At 39.1% G+C, this 20,462-nt stretch overlaps 1 protein-coding gene across 14 annotated transcripts in view; it reads left to right on the top strand.

The window, feature by feature from the left end:
• The window catches only part of LOC122559093 (contactin-4-like), a 2,514,776-nt gene extending 2,494,572 nt beyond the window's left edge, over nt 1-20,204 (top strand). For all 14 annotated transcript variants that reach the window (XM_087994461.1, XM_087994471.1, XM_087994472.1 and 11 more), the window contains one exon: nt 18,814-20,204. In XM_087994461.1, the coding sequence (XP_087850587.1) occupies nt 18,814-18,917 (104 nt within the window). In that variant the 3' untranslated portion in view covers nt 18,918-20,204. The remainder of the gene's footprint in view (nt 1-18,813) is intronic.
• The last annotated feature ends 258 nt before the right edge of the window (nt 20,205-20,462 follow it).

The following is a 20,462-nucleotide window of genomic DNA, read 5'->3' as shown; positions in this document are numbered from 1 at the left end:
GCAACTGTAACTGTAAAATATTCACTGACCAGCTGTGATCACTGTTAGTGACCAGCTCCTGAGCACATGAAACCCTCTGACATCTGCTACCCAAACTCCCCTTGCAATCCCAGGCATCAAGCTTAATCCAGCCAACCTCTGCCTTTTCACAAAACCTGACCCGTTTACCCTCTGGTCCACTTACCTACCATCTGATGCTGCCTGTGTGGTTTACTGGACTGAATCTGTTGAGAATGATACTGCTTGGGGAGTCAGGCCAGAAAAAATGCGCAAAGGTAAAAAGGTAATTGTTTTTGTCTGATCTGTGGCAGACTCCCTCTTTCTGAGCCAGTTCGAAAGGTTAACACCGTTAAAGAATAGTGAGGGGGTGAAATCTGGTGAGGTACAGAAAGGAGGAGAAGGTGGCATGGCACAAAAATAATGGAAAAGGAAGAAGGTAGAATTTGGTGATAAGAGTGACAATGGTTAGAGCAGCACAGATGATGATCAGCATAACCAGATGTAAACTTCATTAAAGTGCAAAGGATCACCATCGGCAAGGTTTTGTCAAACCCAATTATAAATATAGTTCCACTCTTTAAAATATAGTAAAATAAGGACAGCTATGAAATAGATTTTCTTTTGAATAAATATTAACTAGCAATATTTTATAAACTCTTTCTTTTTATTATGATATGCAATAGATATGTTGCTGAACTGCACATTTTGAATTCCATGAGAAAAGAAAAATGCCAATTAAAATGAAATTAATCTATTCATGCTAATTGTGCCCAATCCAATTTGATAGACTATTTATCAGTATCACAGTAATTAATTTGCAGGCAATAAACTAGACACATCAAAGAGAAAAATTACAATCTTGCTCATAGTTCTTATCTGAATGGGCGAGCTCTGTTCTTTCGTCTTTTATCTTCATTTACTTCTGGAGATACAAATGCACAGCCTGGGGACAAATGCTGATTTATAACATCCAGAATTTGATATTTCACCAACACACTGATTTGAAACCACGGATGCTTCTAGCTTCGGTTTGCTTGCATGTTCTTCATCCATGGACAAAATAATGAGGACTAGCTTTCCACATTCCAGAGGCATGATGAGAATGATGGTGGGCAAGATGGCTGAATCAGACTCGGCTCTAAAATCCAAATTGTCAAAGTAGAGATAAACTCTCCCAACTAAGTCTTCATGTTGTAGCTGGTGAGTTTAGAAATTCATTGGTATGTGGTGAGAAAATTACTTCCATACATTTGTGGATCATTATTCACCCAACCCACTGCATAATCACCCAATTCCAATTTTCCTTCTCTCAGTTGAGAAACTCAAGAGCACATAAAGTGAACAGGTAAAACAGAGTGGCTCTCTGGCAACATGTCTCATCAGCCTTTTTTCCAGTTCACAGAGAGGCTGTGTGGGTCATTGACCTACTCCTTACATGGAACAGTTTCTTCTGTACAATGTGCTTTCGGGCAATGGCCATGTTTGTACTTGAACATTCATCATAGAATTTCAACAGTATGGAAGCAGGCCATTTGGCCCATCGAGTCCACACCTACCCTCCCAATAGCATTCCACCCTTTCTCTGTAACCCTGCTACTCCATCTGGCCTGCACTCCCCTGGACACTATGGACAATTTAGTGTGGCCAATCCACCTTACCTGCACATTTGTGGACTGTGGGAGGAAACCACAGCGCAATGGCAGGCACGGGAAGAATGTGCAAACTCCACATAGACAGTCGCCTGAGGCTGAAATCGAACCCGTGTCCTTGGTGCTGTGAGGCAGTAGTGCAAACCACTAAGCCACCATGCTGCCCTGGCATCCACAAAACCTGGCATCAGCAAACATATTATACTTACCATGATCATATTTCCTCTTGTTACAACTCAATCATGACTTCAGAGTTTCAAACATATGCTTTGGAGGTGAGGAACAGCCAGGACTTGCAGCACTGAGACTGTGTACCGACATCGTTTGGTACGAATGTCATGTAACTCTGAAACCATTTAGGAGGATGTGATGTATGAGTAATCTGTAGTCCATACTCTCAAGAGATCCACCAGGGTGACTTAATTCCTGAGGAAACCTGTTTCGACCCTTCCTCCATGTGTATTCTTACAGTGCACAAAGACTGTAACATTACCTTCAGATAAATGATGACACGCTTGAACATCCTCAATGAAAATGGTTAACCAATGAGAGATAGCATTTGTCCAGATCTTCCCTCCAGTCCATCATTCTATGACAGACAGTGGACACTGAGTATCTCCCAACCTTGAAAGTCACTGAGATCCCCTGAAAAGCTTGTGCATAGAAATAACATTTCTCTTCTGGCATGTGTGGAATAATTCTGTAATCTCATCCATAAGGTGGGTGTAAGTGTTGGAGCATGTATGTGGTCCAGGCCTTGGCATATTCCCCGGTCATTGCCTTGAACCCCAGTGTCCTCCACATTAATGTGCAATGCCTTGGCTGCAAGCTGCCAAGTTAAGCTTCAAGGATTCCTGAGGGATAAGGCTAGCTGCAGTTAAAGACTTGATTTCTTATGAGAATTGCTTGGTGATTGCAGTATCTTACATATTGGGATCTATGAAGAGACTCCTCATCTCTCATATGGAACTGATTTAACTCGGCCCCATAGTAAAAATAATCTCATAGCATACATTACAACACTGCAAGTGAAACTATGTTGGCAAAAGCAATGGCGGTCTTTACAATCCTTGCCATTTATTTGCCTCATATATTTTTTTCTTCCTTTCTGATGTCTGAAATCTGCTACTAGGATGGAGGGAGCCTGCTCTGTGATTGGCCCAGCTGACATTGGAAGAGTTGGCTGGTCATTCCCGGGTGCGTAGATGCCCCAGGCCTGCCAAAAGTGGAGGGACTGGGCACCTCTGGAGCATCGAGGAGGGGGTCAAAGACTGTGTCTCACTCTCCTTCTCCTCCCTGTGTGTTCCTAATGCTGTTACCCCATCTCTCTGAAGGAAAGGAGAGCCTGGAGTGAGGTGAATGTCTCTCATCCTCCAACCTTACCATTGATGCTGAGCACCCAGAGCAAAAGTGATGGAGTTCAGCTCCATGCACATGTGCAGCACCCACTGAGTATTCTGCAGGACAGGCTATCCAAGGCTGTCAACATTGTATCCATGGAGGGAACCATGCACTCACATGCTGGAGTCACCACAGCAGTCAAAACATGGACAGACTTCTTCATCTTTGGCTCCAGCCTATGAAGGGCCTCTGAAGTATCTGCCTGGTAATATCATGTCTGTCTGTGGAGGTTGTGTATGTCACTTCTGGCTGAGAACAGGCAAAAACCTTCTGCAAGGAACTGAGCTGATGCCTGGCCTCCATAGTTCTCTGAGTGCTAGAGAGCTCAGGTGGTTCGTTCTTGATTGGTCATGGTAACATGTTGGTGATGTGTTGACCTGATTGTTCCCCCAACCTCTAACTGGAAGAAGTGAAAGTCTTTGAGCTGGTGAAGGGCACAGGTGAGCACCATGCTGCTGTTTCTTCTAAGGGCACGCAGGTTTCCTCTGAGAAATAGAGGTATTCTTGAAGGGTTCAGGCCTCTACCTTGAGGAGATTGACAGGTTTCTAATTGTACCTCTGTAGGAGAAGAGAGGGAGTTAGTTGGAGAAGATAAATAAAAGCTTGTGCAGAACAAGATTGTGTTAGCACTGGGATAACTGAAGAGGAACGATGCATGGTGAAGCTCAGTGGGTTGGTTGTCCATTGCAGTCTGCCCATCAATGCATGAGCATCATGGTCTTTCCCAAACACACACACACACACGCACACACACACCTCCCTGGTGCCAGGGTCAAGGATGTCTAAAAGCGGTTGCAGCATATCCTCAAAGGGGAGAGTGAGAAGCCAGAAGTTGATATACACATTGATAAGAATGACATAATTTGGGAAAGGGTTGTGGCTTTGCAGAGTGAGTACAGGAAGTTAGGTAGAAGGCTAAAAAGCTACTCCCAGTGCTACATGCTAGTGAGACTAGGAATAAGAAGATAAGGCAGATAAATCAATAGCTGAAGAGTTGTAGTAGGCAAGGATTCAGGTTTTTGGATAATTCGCAACTCTTCTGGGGCAGAAAAAAACCTGTTCAAATTTTACCTGAACTGGAAAGGGACCAATATCCTAGCAGGGAGATTTTCTTGTGCTATTCAAGAGATTTTAAACTAGTATGGGATGTGGTGGGAGGGATGTTTAGTAATAGTGAGAACAGAAAGACAGATGAATTAAAAAAAAAAGAGCAAGCTAATTCAACAAGGTGAGAGCAAGAGCAAGTCAGAGAAAGGCTGATGAACTCTGGGCATGTATGGGAACATGGAACTGGGACATCATAGCTATTGCAGAAAGATGGTTGAGAGAGGGACAGGACTGACACCTCAATGTTCCAGGCTCTACATGCTATAGGAAAGATCAAAAGGGAGGCAAGAAAGGAGAAGGAATGGTATTTTTGATAAAGGAAAACATTACTGCTGCATTTGGAAATGATATTTCTGAGGGATTGTCCAGTGAAGCTATATGTGTGGAACTCCGAGATAAGAAAAGGATGATTACCTTGATGGGATTGTACTATAGCCACCCTCATCAGTAGTCAGAGGGAAATTGAAGAACAAATATGTAGAGAGATTTCATGCATATTTAAGAATAATAGGATTGTAATAGTTTGGGATTTTAATTTTCCAAACATAGATTGGGACTGCCGTAGTGTTAAGGTGTGTGTTGTGAGGAATTTGTTACATATGTTCAAGAAAATTTCTTCATCAATATGGAGATGTACCTACTAGACAATGAGCAACACATGACCTTCTCTTTAGAAATAAGGCAGAGCAAGTGACTGAAGTGTTAGTGGGGGAGCACTTTGGGACCAGTGATCATAATTCTGTTAATTTTAAACATAGTTATGGAAAAGGATATACCTTGCATAAAAGCTCTTAATTGGAGTAAGGTAAATTTTGATGATAGGAGGCTGTAAGGGGAAACCTGAGAACTGTAGAGTTGTGAGTTGACATCAGTGCTGGATAATGGAGGGAATTCTGGAGGATACAATTTACATACTTTTGGAGAGGTAAGGACTGGTTAGAGATAGTCAGTCTGGCTTTATTTCATGACAAATCATGTCCCACAAACTGACTGAGTTTTTTGAGGATCTAAATAAAGGATTAATGAGGGCAGAGCAGTAGATGTTCTCAACATGGACTTTATTAAAACCTTTGACAAGGTTTTGTTTGGTAGACTAATCAGCAAAGTTAGTTCACATGGGATCCAGGGAGAGCTTGCCAATTGGATACAAAATTGGCTTGAAGGGAGGAGATAGAGGGCAGTGGTGGAGGGTTGTTTTCGGTCTGAAGCCTGTGACTAGCAGTGTTCCACAAGGATTAGGCTGGGTCCACTTTTGTTTGTAATTTATATAAATGATTTGGATGAGAATTTAGGAGCTACAGTTACTAAGTTTGCAGATAACATTAGTGGTATAGTCAACAGTGAAGAAGGTTATCTAAGATTACAAAGGGATGTTGATCACTTGCCCAATGGGCTGAGGAATGGCAGTTGGAGTTTAATTTGGATAAATATGAGATATTGCATTTTGGTAAAACAAATAAGGGCAGGTCTTATGCGGTTAATGGTAGGATTCTGAGTAATGTTGTCGAATAGAAAGACTGAGGAGTTCAGGTGCACAGTTCCTTGAAATTTGCATCACAGATGGAAATGATGGTGAAGACGATGTTTACCACACTTGCCTTCATTGCTCAGACCACTGAATTTAGGAGTTGGATGTCATGTTGAGGTCATACAGGACATTGGTGAGGCCACTTCTGTGTACATTTCTGGTCACCCAACTATAGGAAGGATGTTATTAAATCGAAGAGGATTCAGGAAAAGCTTTACTAGGATATTGCTGAGATTGAGTTGGCTAGCTAGGCTGGCTAGACTGGGACCATTTTCACTGCAGCATAGGAGGTTGAGGGGTGACCTTTTAGAGGTTTATAAAATCACAAGGGGCAAAGATAAGGTGAATAGCAAAAGTCTTTTCTCTTGGGTGGCCAAATTATTAATATAATACACAAAAATACAACATTTTAAATGTTTGATAAACCAGATTTTTTGTCTCACTTTTTTGGTGTAAATAAGATGATTTTCACTTGTTCCTTTTAATGTCTTCATTCTAAATTCATTTTAATCTTACATGGGCACTAGAAATATCTCTGATTTCAATGGTTTTCTTTACAGAAAACTAATTATACTTTGTCAATGAAAGGTGATTGAAAATAAAGTCATTCTTAGTAATATGTCAGTGGCGTATCAGGGCAAATTTAGCTAATTGTATTTTGTCAGTAAATTTCCTCAGATCTAAAGTTAAACTGGTACATCACCTATATCTACAAGAAGTTCAAAACAAGATTCCTCTTTGTACTTAAAGGAAATGGCTATTTCTGTACAGTCTACCAAAGCAATGTCAAAGCTGGTGTATCTGATTAGTTTGATATTTTGGGCATATTTAATTCTTCTACAGTGCTTTCAATCTACCAATAATAGTATTGTTTTGTATAGAAATTTTGGCTAGTCATTGTAATTATATCATAACAGGAAACAAGTTGCATTTCGAGTTTGGTTTGCATAGTCTTGAACAAAGCACAAAGAATAGGTTTCTCTCACAGCAACATAGACATCCTGGTGGTTAGAAATCAGATTTTTCATAGACGCTGCAAAGAGGATCGTAGGTTGAAATTCTAATTAAGATTATATTTGCGTACAACGAGGGCTGCTCACAACCCAAAATGAACCTTTCCATCATATCACCATCTCATCAGGGTTTTTTCCTGAAAATTGATAATACAATATCAGATAAAACAAACTGGATTTATTCAATTTTTATCCAGTAATTGTACAATGCAATGATTGTTGATTGGCATTGTCAGCATTCGTAGGAGTATTTGCACAGCAATGTCAAATTAGCTCTCTGCTCTGTCTGACCCCACAATAATGATGACTGGTACACACTTATGTAGTATCAGAAATTTTGCAAGGAATGTCTATTTATATAAATTGAGTCAGATGACATTGTGAGTTGTACATGTCTTTGTGTTTGTTCAAATGCCTGGTTTTCTTTGTCAAAACCCAGAGTACTATTAGAGAAAAAGTACAGTTGGTGCTCATTAAAAGTTGTGACGATAGCAAATATGTCATTTTTGCTCTTTCAATGTCCACCATGCCATTTTAAATTGAACTCAGTTGAGTGTCAGTTGCTAAACAGGATCAGAAAATCAGCACACACCATCAGCTGTGTCTTTTTATGTCATTCTCTTTCTCTGTCGAGCATGCTCCTGCAGTGCACTGAAAAATAGGGCAACCACAGCCACTATGAGAGTCACTAGGGTCAGACAGTACTTTGATCCTCAACTGACAGATTAGATCAGCTGGCAGATTGCTGTGTCTTGCAGCTGATCTGTGTATGTGCACGCTAACGTTTTGAACATATACACTCATGTGCTTTGGGGATTGTTTTAAAGTCTCATGTGACACAAGGGCAACAGAGAACTGGATTTTGTTTTACATTTTCATCTTTCCCTGGTTGAACTAAACTTTCAAAGGAAAATCCCTATTTTGAGATCATAAGAAATAGAAGCAGGAGGAGGTCCTTCAGCCCCTCAAGCCTTTTACGAATATCAGGTTTTGATGTTTACATCTTCTGAAGTATGTTGGACAATTACTACTTTGACTTTGTGGACAGGCATGAACAAATAATTATTTGGGTCAGTCAGTATTAGTGTATTACCAGTGGCAATCTAGGTTAACAAGCTAAAATACATTGATGATAAAACTATGTTAAATTCCTATACATTCTTGATTTGACAAAAATCTTTCCTGCCAACATCTGGCTGTATCATTAATTCACCAGGATAACTATTTTGATTTATATTTTCTGATTTTCTTGCTTGCTGCTGATAATAAGGTTCCCTGGTGAGTAACCTAATGTACCTACATATGTGACTACATAATTGAGTACTTTGACAGGAACAGCTGTCAGACTGTTTGTTGTTGCATTACCAGGAAGCCTGACCCTATTCTCATCTAACATGCTCAAATATGCACTTCCAACAGCAGTTCCTGACGAGTTGGTCATAATCGTGAATATTTTCCTTTCTTCCTCCCAAACCCAGTCATATTTAGATCAACTTTGGTGGTCATAATTCTATTCCAGTTTAAATCTGCCTCACCCACATGTACCAGAAATCAAACTTCAGCAATTTGTAATCAGGAATTGTATGGATAAACTTGTTGTTGCATTCGAAGAGCAATCACCAGACTCGATTTGTACCGCTATAAGGCCATAACTTGTGCAGCAGGCTTTGGTCATTTGGATCATAATAATTTGCTCCAATATTTGCTGATATGTTTCTCAACCACACCATCCTTTCTTCTCCCCATAATCCTTGCTTCTCCCCATAATCCTTGCTGCCCTTCTTAATCAAGGAGCTCACAATCTCTGTCTTAAAGTCCATCAATGACTTGGCCTCCACAGCCTTCTGCAGCAATGGGTTCCACAGACTACTATCCTCATGCTGATGAAATTCCTCCTCACCCTGGTTCTAAAGGGTTGTCTCTTCATTCTGAGGCTGTGCCCTCAGGTCCTCATCCCTCCTACTGGTGGAAGCATCTTCTCCACATCCAGGTTTCTCAGTATTCTGTAAGCTTCAATCAGAACATCATCATCCTTCTAAACTCCATTGACTACAGACCCAGAGTCCTCAAACAATTCTTGAAATGACAAGTCCTTTATTCCCAGAGTCATTCTTGTAAACCTCCTCTGGATTCCCTCCAAGGTCAGCACATCCTTCCTTCAATATAGAGCCCAAAGCTGCTCCTGATATTCCAAGTGTGGTCTGATCAGAGCCTGATACAGCCTTAGCAGTACATCACTGCTCTTATATTCTAACCCTTTCAAAATTAAATGCTAATGTTGCACTTGCCTTCATAACTTCCATTGAACTTGCATTATGAGAATCCTGAAAAAGCATTCCTAATTACCTTGTTTTTCAGATTTCTGAAGCCTTGACCCTTTAGATAATAGTCTATGCCTCTATTCTTCCTCCCAAAATGCTTAACCTCACATATTCCCACTTTGTATTTTATCTGCCACTTCTTTGCCCGCTCCTGTCCAAGTCCTTCTGCAGCCTCCCCACTTACTCAACATTACCTGTCCCTCCAAATCATTGTGTCATCTGCAACCTTAGCAACAATGCCCTCAATTCCTTTATCCAGATTGTTAATGTATAACATGAATAGTTGTGGTCCCAACACTGACCCCTGCGGAACACCACTAGTCACTGGCTGCCATCCTAAAAAAGACCCTTTTATTCCCACTCTCTGCTTTCTGCCAGTCAGCCAATCCTTTATCCATGCCAGTACCTTGTCCCTAACACCATGGGCTGTTATCTTATTCAGCAGCGTTCCGTGTGGCACCTTGTCAAAGGCCTTCTGGAAATCCAAATAGATCATGTTCATTGTCTCTCCCTTTGCCTAACTTGCTCATTACCTCCTCAACGAATTCTAAAAGATTTGTCAGGGTTTTTCTGCAAAATAAGCTCATATGGGGAAAAAAAGTGCTTGATTCAGCATGAACGCTCATGATAACAATTTCAAATGCAAATGAAGCCAAGACTTAAGGATCAATGCCCCTATAAGTTAGTTTAGATACATGATTGACCTACTAGCCACTGGTTTAATGCAGCCACCTATAAGGTCATGTCTGATATTCATAGTTTTCAATGCTATGGCTAAAGTGAACAGGAAAGAAAAATCATGAGTCTCCACACTTCCTTGTAGTACCTCAGCAAACATTTTTGAAGAATGGTTATTTTATGGAAGATACTGGTCAGATGGAGGGAAATGAAAACCTGTACTACTTTACCCAGAAGGACTAATTATCTTTCTTATAATCATTTGATAGTTTCGTAAGAGTATAAAGCTGAATTAATTTCACAGTCTGATATACAAGTTTTAATGCAAAACGGGAAATCTATATTGTACATGACCGAGACTTTTAAACAAACAAAGTCTTCCCATCAATGGATGGAATTTTCCCTCTTCCTGCTGTGCCATGGGTGATGGTGAATTAGGAAAATCTGAGAAGAGTTGGAAAAAATGTCAGAATCTCATAATTGAGAACAAGTTTTCCAGCTTGTCCTTTAAGCTTTAAGCGGCAAGCTCATAATTTCTCTGTTAATCATTATTTACATTAATTTGCATGTCATAATGAGCCCAACTCACCTTATTTCTACACAACTTGCAACTGTCCTTTCCTTTCCTGAAAAACCTGGAAAGCTCAAATTCCCAACGTGTAAGTTATCGTGGGCATTTGGCAGCTGTATCTTCCCAATACAGTACTTGTCCAAGTGATCATCCAGCTCTGTGGGGAGCACAGTATCTCTGCATGCTCCAGGGCCACCATGCTCCTCAACTCTTCATTCACACAAATCAACATTGGTAAACAACTATCTTCCACACATCATCTGCTTCAGACCAGCTTCCACACCACTTCGGCCCGTCACTACGTTCATTTAGAACTCAGTGATTCCTATGGCTTGTATACGTCTATCAAGTTGCTTTGCACACGCTGACGTATATACACCTTTGGGTTTACTTAGAGTTTGCAAATAAATGTGTAGCTCACATTGATTTTGAGCACTGAGGGAGAGACAAACAGCTTTTCATAGTAGGCAGCAGTAACAGTCAATGGCTGGAATATCTCACTATATGGCACTGAGCTTAATTAATGTCAACCTTTTAGTATGTGCCTGCAGCTTATGTGGCAAATACGTGCACAAAGCACCAAACAGGATGACCATGGCTAAAGAAGGTCAAAGGTGAGTAGTCCTTTGTGGGGTGAAGGTAGATTATGATTAGCTAGAGAGTAGCATGACACACAGTCAAGGTGCGTTTTTGGTTCCAAACCAGGGTATTTGCCATGGTCAATCAGGGCTTTGATCCAACCAAATTTGGGGCTCTATATCCTTCTAGTCAAGTGTTTGGGCCAAGTTAGTCATGCAGCTCAAGTGCAACCAGTCTGAGGATTACAGACAGATCAGTCAGGATGCAATGGAAACATCACTCAGGGGCAAGGACCAGGTTTGACTGTTTCATTGCAGCAACAACTAAGGAAGGGTTTGAGAAGAGAGTAATGGATGGAGGAGCACTTAATATAATGTAGGAATTGGAGAGCAAGGTAGATGTCCCCATCAAGTAAGGAAGAAGTGTAGAGGGCAGAAGAGTTAGTAGTTTGGAATTGGTATGGTGGGTCTCAGTCATGATTTGGCCATGATACATGCAATACTAAAATTGCAGTCCATGAGTCTTGGTGAGAGTCAATGACAGAATTGGACTGAGTAAAGACCCTGTGAGTGTGAGGTAGCTGAGTGAAGATGCTTAACTTTGTGGTGTGCAGATGACCATTAATCTTGTTTCCTGCGCTGGCGGGCATCTCTTTTCGCATGGCACACAGCATTGATCCAGACCACTATGTGTGTGCAGGCTGGCAGTCTCTGGTAGTGTCACCTTATGCAGCACTCTGCAGGGAAAGAAATGATGACCCTTCTCTCCAACATCCTGTCTACCTCCAGGCCCTCTCCAGGAAGCAGGGTGTGAACTTCCCTTTTTGGATCATGTCCTCAATGATAATGATTGAGTACCACAGTGTAAAGGGCAGTTCCTAAACTTCCTGCACACTGAAGTGTGTGCATCTGACCATTAACTGCAGATGCTGATGTCATGGACATAGCAAGGTCAATGGTGAGCAACGGTGAGCACTTCCACTTCTTCTGCGTGTGATTCCATTGAAGAGCCCAATCTCGCTATTAACAGATGGAGAACAGACAATTGCTTTAGAAAGTCACTGTGAGCCATTACTTACTGAGAGCCATGAAACTCATGTGACAAAGAGTGTTAACTGCAACGGGAAAATTCAGCACTGTTGTATTTATTTAGATAACTGACATAAATTATCAAGAAGTAATCCATAAATTCAATGTTTTGTACATAAAAGCCTTCACTGTTTAGTGTCTGACTTGCTTGTGTTTCTGTGTGTCATCACTATCCATTCTACTGAGCCAGCAGGATGGTCTGCAATGTCGGCATCGCCTTTACCGTCTCCCGAGAGGGAATGCCTCATTTCTGTGTCCTGGGATCTGTCCCAGACTGACAGAATTTACTCGTGAAACATGAGGAGCCAAGGTGATAGGCTGCTCTGGGATTCATGAGCTTTATGTTGGGAGTTAAGCACTCAGCTGTTCAAGCTCCCAGATTTCCTTGTGATCATTTCTGTTCTTTGATTTTTCTGTGTTTCATTTTTAATGACCGGACAAACTAGACTTTTGTTTTGAAAACTGTTTGGAATTTACCATCTATGACGTAGTCTATAAAAGTAGGAATCAGTGTGAAATCCAATCAGCATATATAAGGAAGTTAATTTGTTCATTTGGGTGTGTGCTGGGAGAAGTAAATGAAAGACTGAGTACACAGGCAAAATTGTGTGGTCGTTGCCTTGGTGAGTTGGCCATTGTTCAGAAACAAAAGATCTTCATGGGTAAATTCCATCTGCAGTGAAGCCGCTGACGTTTCATTTCAGTCATTTCCAACTCAGTGTTGTGTAAATATGTTCCATGGTGTAAATGAAACCTCTTAGATGAAATATGTTGAACACCAAGCATGCTTGGTTTAAAGTGATCTTATAATTACGGAGATAAGCAGTCTAGAGGATTGTCTTCTGAACTATCTAAGTTATGCATTGTCACTCCTTTGAAGATATCAATAAGTTACCAATAATACTGCTTCTGATATGAATTAATTTCAATTTCTGTTGCAATTCTGTCATTAGCTGAGCATTATTATATCCCATATGCTTTTCCATACATGATTCTAGCCTTAGCTGACATTTGGTGTTGAGGTGCTGAGCAACGGCATATTCACAGAAGGAGAGCAGGTGAATTGCCTTGTTTTGTCCATTCAGATCCCCTGAACAGTTAATGAACAACACCAGCATCGAGCATATTGCTGGGTGATGATATGATGGCTGTAATCTAATCTCAGGATCCACATCATGATTTTAAACTGTTCTTGGAATTCATTCCACCAACTGAACTTTTAGATTAGATTACTTAGAATTTGGTATGTAAAGGGCAAACCAAATTCAAACAATAAAAGAGCCATAAAAAGAGAAGATTGATTTAACTTTACACATTTATTGTCACGGTATGCTGAATAAATGCTCCTAACTTGCATTGGTTGAATTTATTGAGTTAGTATAGATTATTTTGTTCAGAACTACTGGATGAAGGTCAGATTATTTCATCTTAATAACTATCACAATTCTTGCCACAATTGTCTTACACGAAATGAAATGAATATTACTGTAAGTTCCATGAGGTAATATTTCTTCTGTTCTCTTTTACAACGTAATAAAACTTTACTTTCTGATAACACTTATGTTTGTACAATAGGAGAAAACAGCCTTTGCATGGTGTTCTGATAATGGAATGACAAATGAGTGCAGTGTCATGTACTTCTTACCAATTCTCAGTGCAAGACACTAAATAAGAATTACCTTTCTTAGTACTCAAGGCTGTAATTGTTAAATAATCCTCCCTACCTTGATAAAATAGATGTGCTTCCACATCTATAGAAAATAGTTACAGGTAGGGGAGAAAAAAAGTCCAAAATAATGTTTTATATGAAAATGCAGAAGTAAATATATATATGTAATATATATATATAATATGTAATTTATATACACACATGTTGCTGAACTGTTCCAGCAATTTCTATTTTTGTCTGATTTACAGCATCCAAAGTTATTTTGTTTTTGTTTTATTTTAAGAAGCTGCTTCTCTCTCTCTCCCTTGTTTCTGTTGTATTTAGAAAACTGTGTTTCTTAAAAGTTTCACACTTCAATATTTGATCTATCTTTGCCAATACTGAACTGTAGTCTTTCTTCAAAGGAGAAAGTGAGGACTGCAGATGCTGGAGATCAGAGCTGAAAATGTGTTGCTGGAAAAGCGCAGCAGGTCAGGCAGCATCCAAGGAACAGGAGAATTGACGTTTTGGGCATAAGCCCTTCTTCAGGCCAAGAGATTTGCTTGACCTCACACAATCAGTTTTATCAAACCTTATCTTTTATTTTACAGACTATTTGACAATAAGGCTTTTTTTTTCTTTTCTATAATATCTTTGTCGAGTTGTATGTCCCCTCCTACCCTATTTGTGTATGAATGCGTGTTTGGGTTTGAAGGGGATATGATCTGAGTTTGTATAATAGTAATTTCCAACTTAATTTGCTACTTGTAAGGATTAAGATTGTTCATAATAACTAAGTGTTTGTAATCATGGATTGAATCTTTTGTCCTCATTAACAAGAAAAGTAAAAGTAATGCAAGAAAAATAAATTTAACCGCCTTGATGACTTAATTGGACATTTACACTTTTGGGACTTCTCATGGTGTAGTGGGGTCTGATTACCATGCACTCTGCCCATCAGAACTGGAACACAGGTCAGTTCAGAAAACACCAGAGTTGAAATCAGAAACGAGTTTCAGTTTCTCCCCTAGTAGGAAATTTTCATTCACTCCAGAAGTAGTGTCTAGTTTGTGTAGAGTTTGGATAACATTTCTGCAAGTTGTTGAAACTGAGAAGACCTACATCTTCAGATTTGTGACGACCATCAGAAAAGAATCATCAAATTGTTGCCAAAGTCCATGGAAAAGAACGAGAAAGAGTTGGTTAAATAGAAAACTGAAGAATTACAATAACAGTGCAATTTCTTTGGACTTCAGTCTCTATAATACATAGTATGAGAAACCAGTTGAAACTTTGTTTGATGTTTCTATCATGATCTTTTTAACTTTTTATATGTATTCTATACTGAGTAATTATTGCGGTCTCGTCAGAACTAAAGAACATGCAAACTCATTATTTGGAGATGCCAGTGTTGCACTGGGGTGTATAAAGTTAAAAATCACACAACACCAGGTTATAGTCCAACAGGTTTAATTGGAAGCACACTAGCATTCGGAGAGCTGCTCCTTCATCAACCACCTGATGAAGGAGTGTCGCTCCGAAAGCTAGTGTGCTTCCAATTAAACCTGTTGCACTATAACCTGGTGTTGTGTGATTTTTAACTATGCAAACGCATTGTTTACTATAACCCGACAGGGAAGCTTTATTTGGAAGTTGTGCATTCTGTATGAACCTCGGGCAGCACAGTGGTTCTGTGGTTAACACTATTGCCTCACAGCACCAGGGACCTGGGTTTAATTCCGGGTGCTCTGGGTGCTCCGATTTCCTCCTAGAGACAAAGAGTGCCACAAGGATTGGTGCTGAGTCCACTGCTTTTCATCATTTATGTAAATGATTTGGATGTGAACATAAGAGGTATAGTTAGTAATTTGCAGATGACACCAAAATTGAAGGTGTAGTGGACAACAAAGAAGGTTACCTCGGAGTACAATGGAATCTTGATCAGCTGGGCCAACGCACTGAGGAGTGACAGATGGAGCTTAATTTTAGATGAATGCAAGGTGCTGCATTTTGGAAAAGTAAATCAGAGCAGGACTAAAATACTTAAAGTGAAAGTTCTGGGAGTGTTGCTGAACAGAGAGACCTTGGAGTGCAGGTTCATAGTTACTTGAAAGTGGAGTCGCAGGTAGATAGGATAGTGAAGAAAGCATTTAGTATGCTTTCCTTTATTGGTCAAAGCATTGAGTATAGTAGTTAGGAGGTCATGTTGTGGCTGTACAGGACATTAGTTAGGCCACTTTTGGAATATTGTGGGCAATTCTGGTCTCCTTCATATCGGAAGGATGTTGTGAAATTTGGAAGGGTTCAGAAAAGATTTATAAAGGATATTGTCAGGATTGGAGGATTTGAGCAAGAGGAAGAGGCTGAATAGGCTCGGACTGTTTTCCCTGGAGCATCGGAGGCTGAGGGGTGACCTTACAGAAGTTTATAAAATCATGAGGGACATGGATAGGATAAATAAACAAGGTCTTTACCTGGGGTGGAGAGTCCAGAACTAGAGGACATAGTTTTAGGGTGAGAGGGTAAAAATTTAAAAGGGACCTAAGGAGCAGCTTTTTCATGCAGAGGGTGGTATGTGCATGGAATGAGCTGCAAGAGGAAGTGGTGGAGGCTGGTACAATTATAACATTTAAAAGGCATCTGGATGGGTATTTGAATAGAAAGGGTTGAGAGGGATATGAGCCAAGTGCTGACAAATAGGATTGGGTTGGGTTAGGATATCTGGTCAGCATGGAGGAATTGGACTGAATGGTCTGTTTCTATGCTATACATCTCTATGACTCGATGACTCTATGTGCAAGTTGGGCAAATTGGCCATGCTAAGTTGTCCATAGTGTCCAATGATATGTAAATAAGGTGGATTAGCCACGTTTACAAGAATAGGGTAAGGCAGTGAAACTAGGTGGGGTGCTCTTTGGCAAGTCAATGTGGACTTGTTGGGCCAAATGGCCTGTTTCCACACTGCAGGAATTCTATGGGAAACCAAAACAAGTCTGAACAAATTGACAAACCTGTATGATGACTCACCACTTCAGATTTGCCTCTTAAAGGCACACTGTCCCAACCCATCAAATCAAAATGATAAAACATAATATGCAACTTCATTTATTTGTTTGATTTCTATTGGGTAATAAACTCATGCTCAGTCTTTAAAAAAAATCTGTGGGCTTTTGTAAATATGTTTTAATGATGAATCACTGCATTAACAAAAAAAAAATAAATGCATGATCCACTAAGCCATGTTTCATACTGGGATCTGACTTGCCCAGTAGCACCATCAGTTTGATCATAAAGTATTGGTAATTTATTAAATAGTCAAAAAATAAGAGCTACTCAAGGCGCATTTGTTCAGTTCCTGAAATATTTATGCAGAGAAGCATTCCACTCCCACTCCCACTCCCACTCCCACACTCATGTCTAATGTCTACACAAATCCGTACTATCCTTGGGGGATAGCAGATAGCTTCTCATGGATAACTGAGAAATGGGGATACAGCTCTAATGGAAATCCGCTATCTACTTGGAAGGACTGCATGATCCCTGAGGACCCACAGTGGAGAAAAAATTGAGGTCGAGAGCCATGGCATAAATTCATGGATTCACAGATAGCGAGAATGGAATATATTTTTAAATATGTCTTTAAGGTTCTGGACTTAATTTATATTTGTATCATTTTCTTGTGTGTGATCTAGCTTAACTAATACTTAATAGTTTAAAAGAATCTGTCCAGTTTCATTTCTTTTTTTCCTTTCTAGCAGTTTGTACAGCGGAGTGTGTTGCTAGGCCATTTCAGAGCGCAGTTGAGAATCAAGTACATTGCTGTAGGTCTGGAGTCACATGTAAGCCAGAACAAGTAAGGATGATAATTTCATTCCCTGAAGGGCATTAGTGAACTCAATGTGCTCTTCCGACATTGTTTTCACAGTCAATGTTCCAGATTTTTATTCAATTCAATCTCAAATTCCCGCCATGGTGGAATCAAACCCAGGTTCCCAGAACGTTACCTACATCTCACTGAATTAATTCTCCCATGATAATGCCATGAGGTTGTCACCTCCCCTTTTGATTAATCCCTGATTGATGGGCAGCAGTATGTCTATTTGAAAAATTTTAGTGTCCAGCAAAGTGGACTTAAAATAGGTCTTCAGCGACGTAAGTTGGCAGGTTTATCTCAGATTAATGAATTGACTGTTACTGGGGAGCAAAGTGAGAACACAAGAAGAATTCAGCCCCTCAAGCCTGCCCCATCATTTTATATGATCATAGCTGACCTCATCTCAACCTCCACTCCACTTTGCTGCTCACTCCTCATAACCTTTTATCTCATTACTAACTAAAAACCTGTTGATCTCCTTAAACTTTTTCAGTATCCCTCCATCCACTTCACTCTGAAATTGTGAATTCCATGGATTCACAGCCATTTGAGAGAAGTAATTCCTCTTCGTCATTCTCTGTTTCAAATCTCCCATCCCAAAGCTGAAAACTATGACCTCCCATTCTAGATTGTCCCAAAAGAGGAAACATTCCAGACAGTAAATCAGGTGATTAAAGAAATAACTATTTATCATTTTTTCATTAACTTCTACAGACAGAAAAACTAAATATTTGGGAGATACACTTGGATTAAGTAGAAACTGAGTTATCATAAACAAACTTCAAATCTAAAAAGATGGAATTGTGTCTGAGAAATTTTGTATTCTACAAACGTAGATTTGGTTTTAGGAATCAGTATGACATTTTAACCATTGAGTTTCCAAGATGATTAAAAATCCAAGTACAACTCATTCAATAAGGTGTAACTTTTTCAAGAGTTTTGAGGCTAGATCTGTCACCAAAAATGGAAATTTCTTGTTACTTCAGTGATCTAAATTTGATTACAGATTAGGGGTTAGTCTTCAGCAATGCACTGCATGGAAACTTGAAATCATTGACAGAAAATTTCAGACTTCCACATTTACTTAAACATTAGCACAGCCTAGATGGTATTGTTATTTTCAGGAGAGTAATGACAGTCAGCAAAGTCAAAAATTCTGGCTCTATTAGGACAGATATGACATTCTTCTATAACACTCTCTGAATATTGTCTGTTGAAGTGAATAAAATACATTCAACAGTTTTACTTTGGCATTTATTTCCAACATTGGATAAGTGATAAATAAAGTCACTTCTATGCATCATTTAAGAATTATTTTTGAGATTCTAAATAACTACATTTTGTTTCTGTTCACAGATCCAGATGGTGGAAGATCTGGAACTTCAGCATCAAATGCCTGCACGTTGTCAGCCTTTAGCACTATAGTGCTGTCCCTGTCAGCTCGATCAGCATTATGGTGAAAGCATACATTGACCTACCTAGCATCATATAATCAGTCAACAATCTAAAGACTTATGAGTAAATCTGCAAATTTTGCTAGTGTGCATTGAATGACTCACCAATGTTATCTTTTCCTATAAGTCTTTATTACTGTATGCTTTGTCATTTCAAATTTATGTGGACATACTTATAATTACAAATACAATCCATCCATCGGATTAAATTGAGAGATATATTCTTTGCCTGAGATTTCCTTTGGGTTTTTCAAATTCACTAAAGTCAACATCTGAAAAACATCAGACATATGATGTTACCAAAGCGTGCAATCTAATAATTGCATATAATGTAAAAATGGTTATATTTATACATGTGAAATGTTCAATATTTTCAAAGTTATGATTTAACACAATTTATTGATGTTATTTGGAATGTGTTGTAGCTTTTTAACATTGTAATACAATTTTCAAACTTGTCACCTATACCTGAATTCACTGTTGCTTGTACTAAAATAGGAGATTTAACTGGATAACATTGGTGCAATAGCTATACCTTAAATAACAAAGGTTTCTCTGAAATATCCAGGTGCCGTCATAACAAATGAAAAGTAAAATGTATGTATTTATTTTGACATTTCACAACATCTTCTAACTTTTTATTATTTGAAATACCCTTTTTTGTTGCTGCAACAAGCAAGACAGAACCTGGATTATCAAATGTATTCTAATGTCGTTGGAAACAATGAAATTAAATTAAATTTAATGATGATGAAGCCTAAAATTAATTATTAGGTATACATTAGTAGAAGTGTAATATGCAGCATATTTACAAAGTCTATGACGTTGTGGAGGGATGGTTACGGGGTGGGGGAAGAAACAAGTCAACAGATCAAAAAGGGAAATTATATCAAAATCTGTGATGTTGCATGTGAAGGTTCCTTTATATTGCTGTTAAATTAATGTATATAAAGTCTGACACTGCATATTTGTAAATATATGTCAGGAGCAACATCACTTTACAATAAGCTCTGTTACTAGAATAGTTGTAAAGGTGAGCTGAAGTCAGTTTGTTTACCAGATTGAATCTGTATTGTTGTTCTAGTCTTTTAAAAGTTTGATCTACTTTCCAAAAAAATAATTGTTTACAACTATGTTTTTTAAACTTCAAATCTGTTTTATATTTTTCATTCGTCTGTTATGACTGGCCACTGTTAATGTAGGCAGCAGTATTTACATTTAAATATTGTTTGCTTAATTCTGTAAATAGTAATTTGACAGAATCCTTTGAAATAAATCTGTCTTGAAACAGTTTCCCCCCTATTATCCTCCTCTTAATACTCCCAGAGGTTTCAATTTGTCGTAGACAGCTGACATTTCATGATCCCATCTTTTTACCAGATGTGGTCAAGATATATATCAGGTGCCAAGTCTGAGATGTGCACAATTGTAATTTCAGCATGAACTCAAATTTAGAACCGGGAATTTAATGTATCATGAGATTGTACACTGTGCATACTTAGTATGAGATTCTGTGGCATTGTTCATAGTATCATTTTGGATTTCAAATTA

Source organism: Chiloscyllium plagiosum, unplaced genomic scaffold (genome assembly GCF_037043375.1).
Source record: "Chiloscyllium plagiosum isolate Xiang-an unplaced genomic scaffold, Cpla_swu_hap1 HiC_scaffold_14, whole genome shotgun sequence".
Lineage (NCBI taxonomy): Eukaryota > Metazoa > Chordata > Chondrichthyes > Orectolobiformes > Hemiscylliidae > Chiloscyllium > Chiloscyllium plagiosum.
Note: the sequence above shows the minus strand (reverse complement) of the source record. Positions and strands in the feature narration are given on the sequence as shown.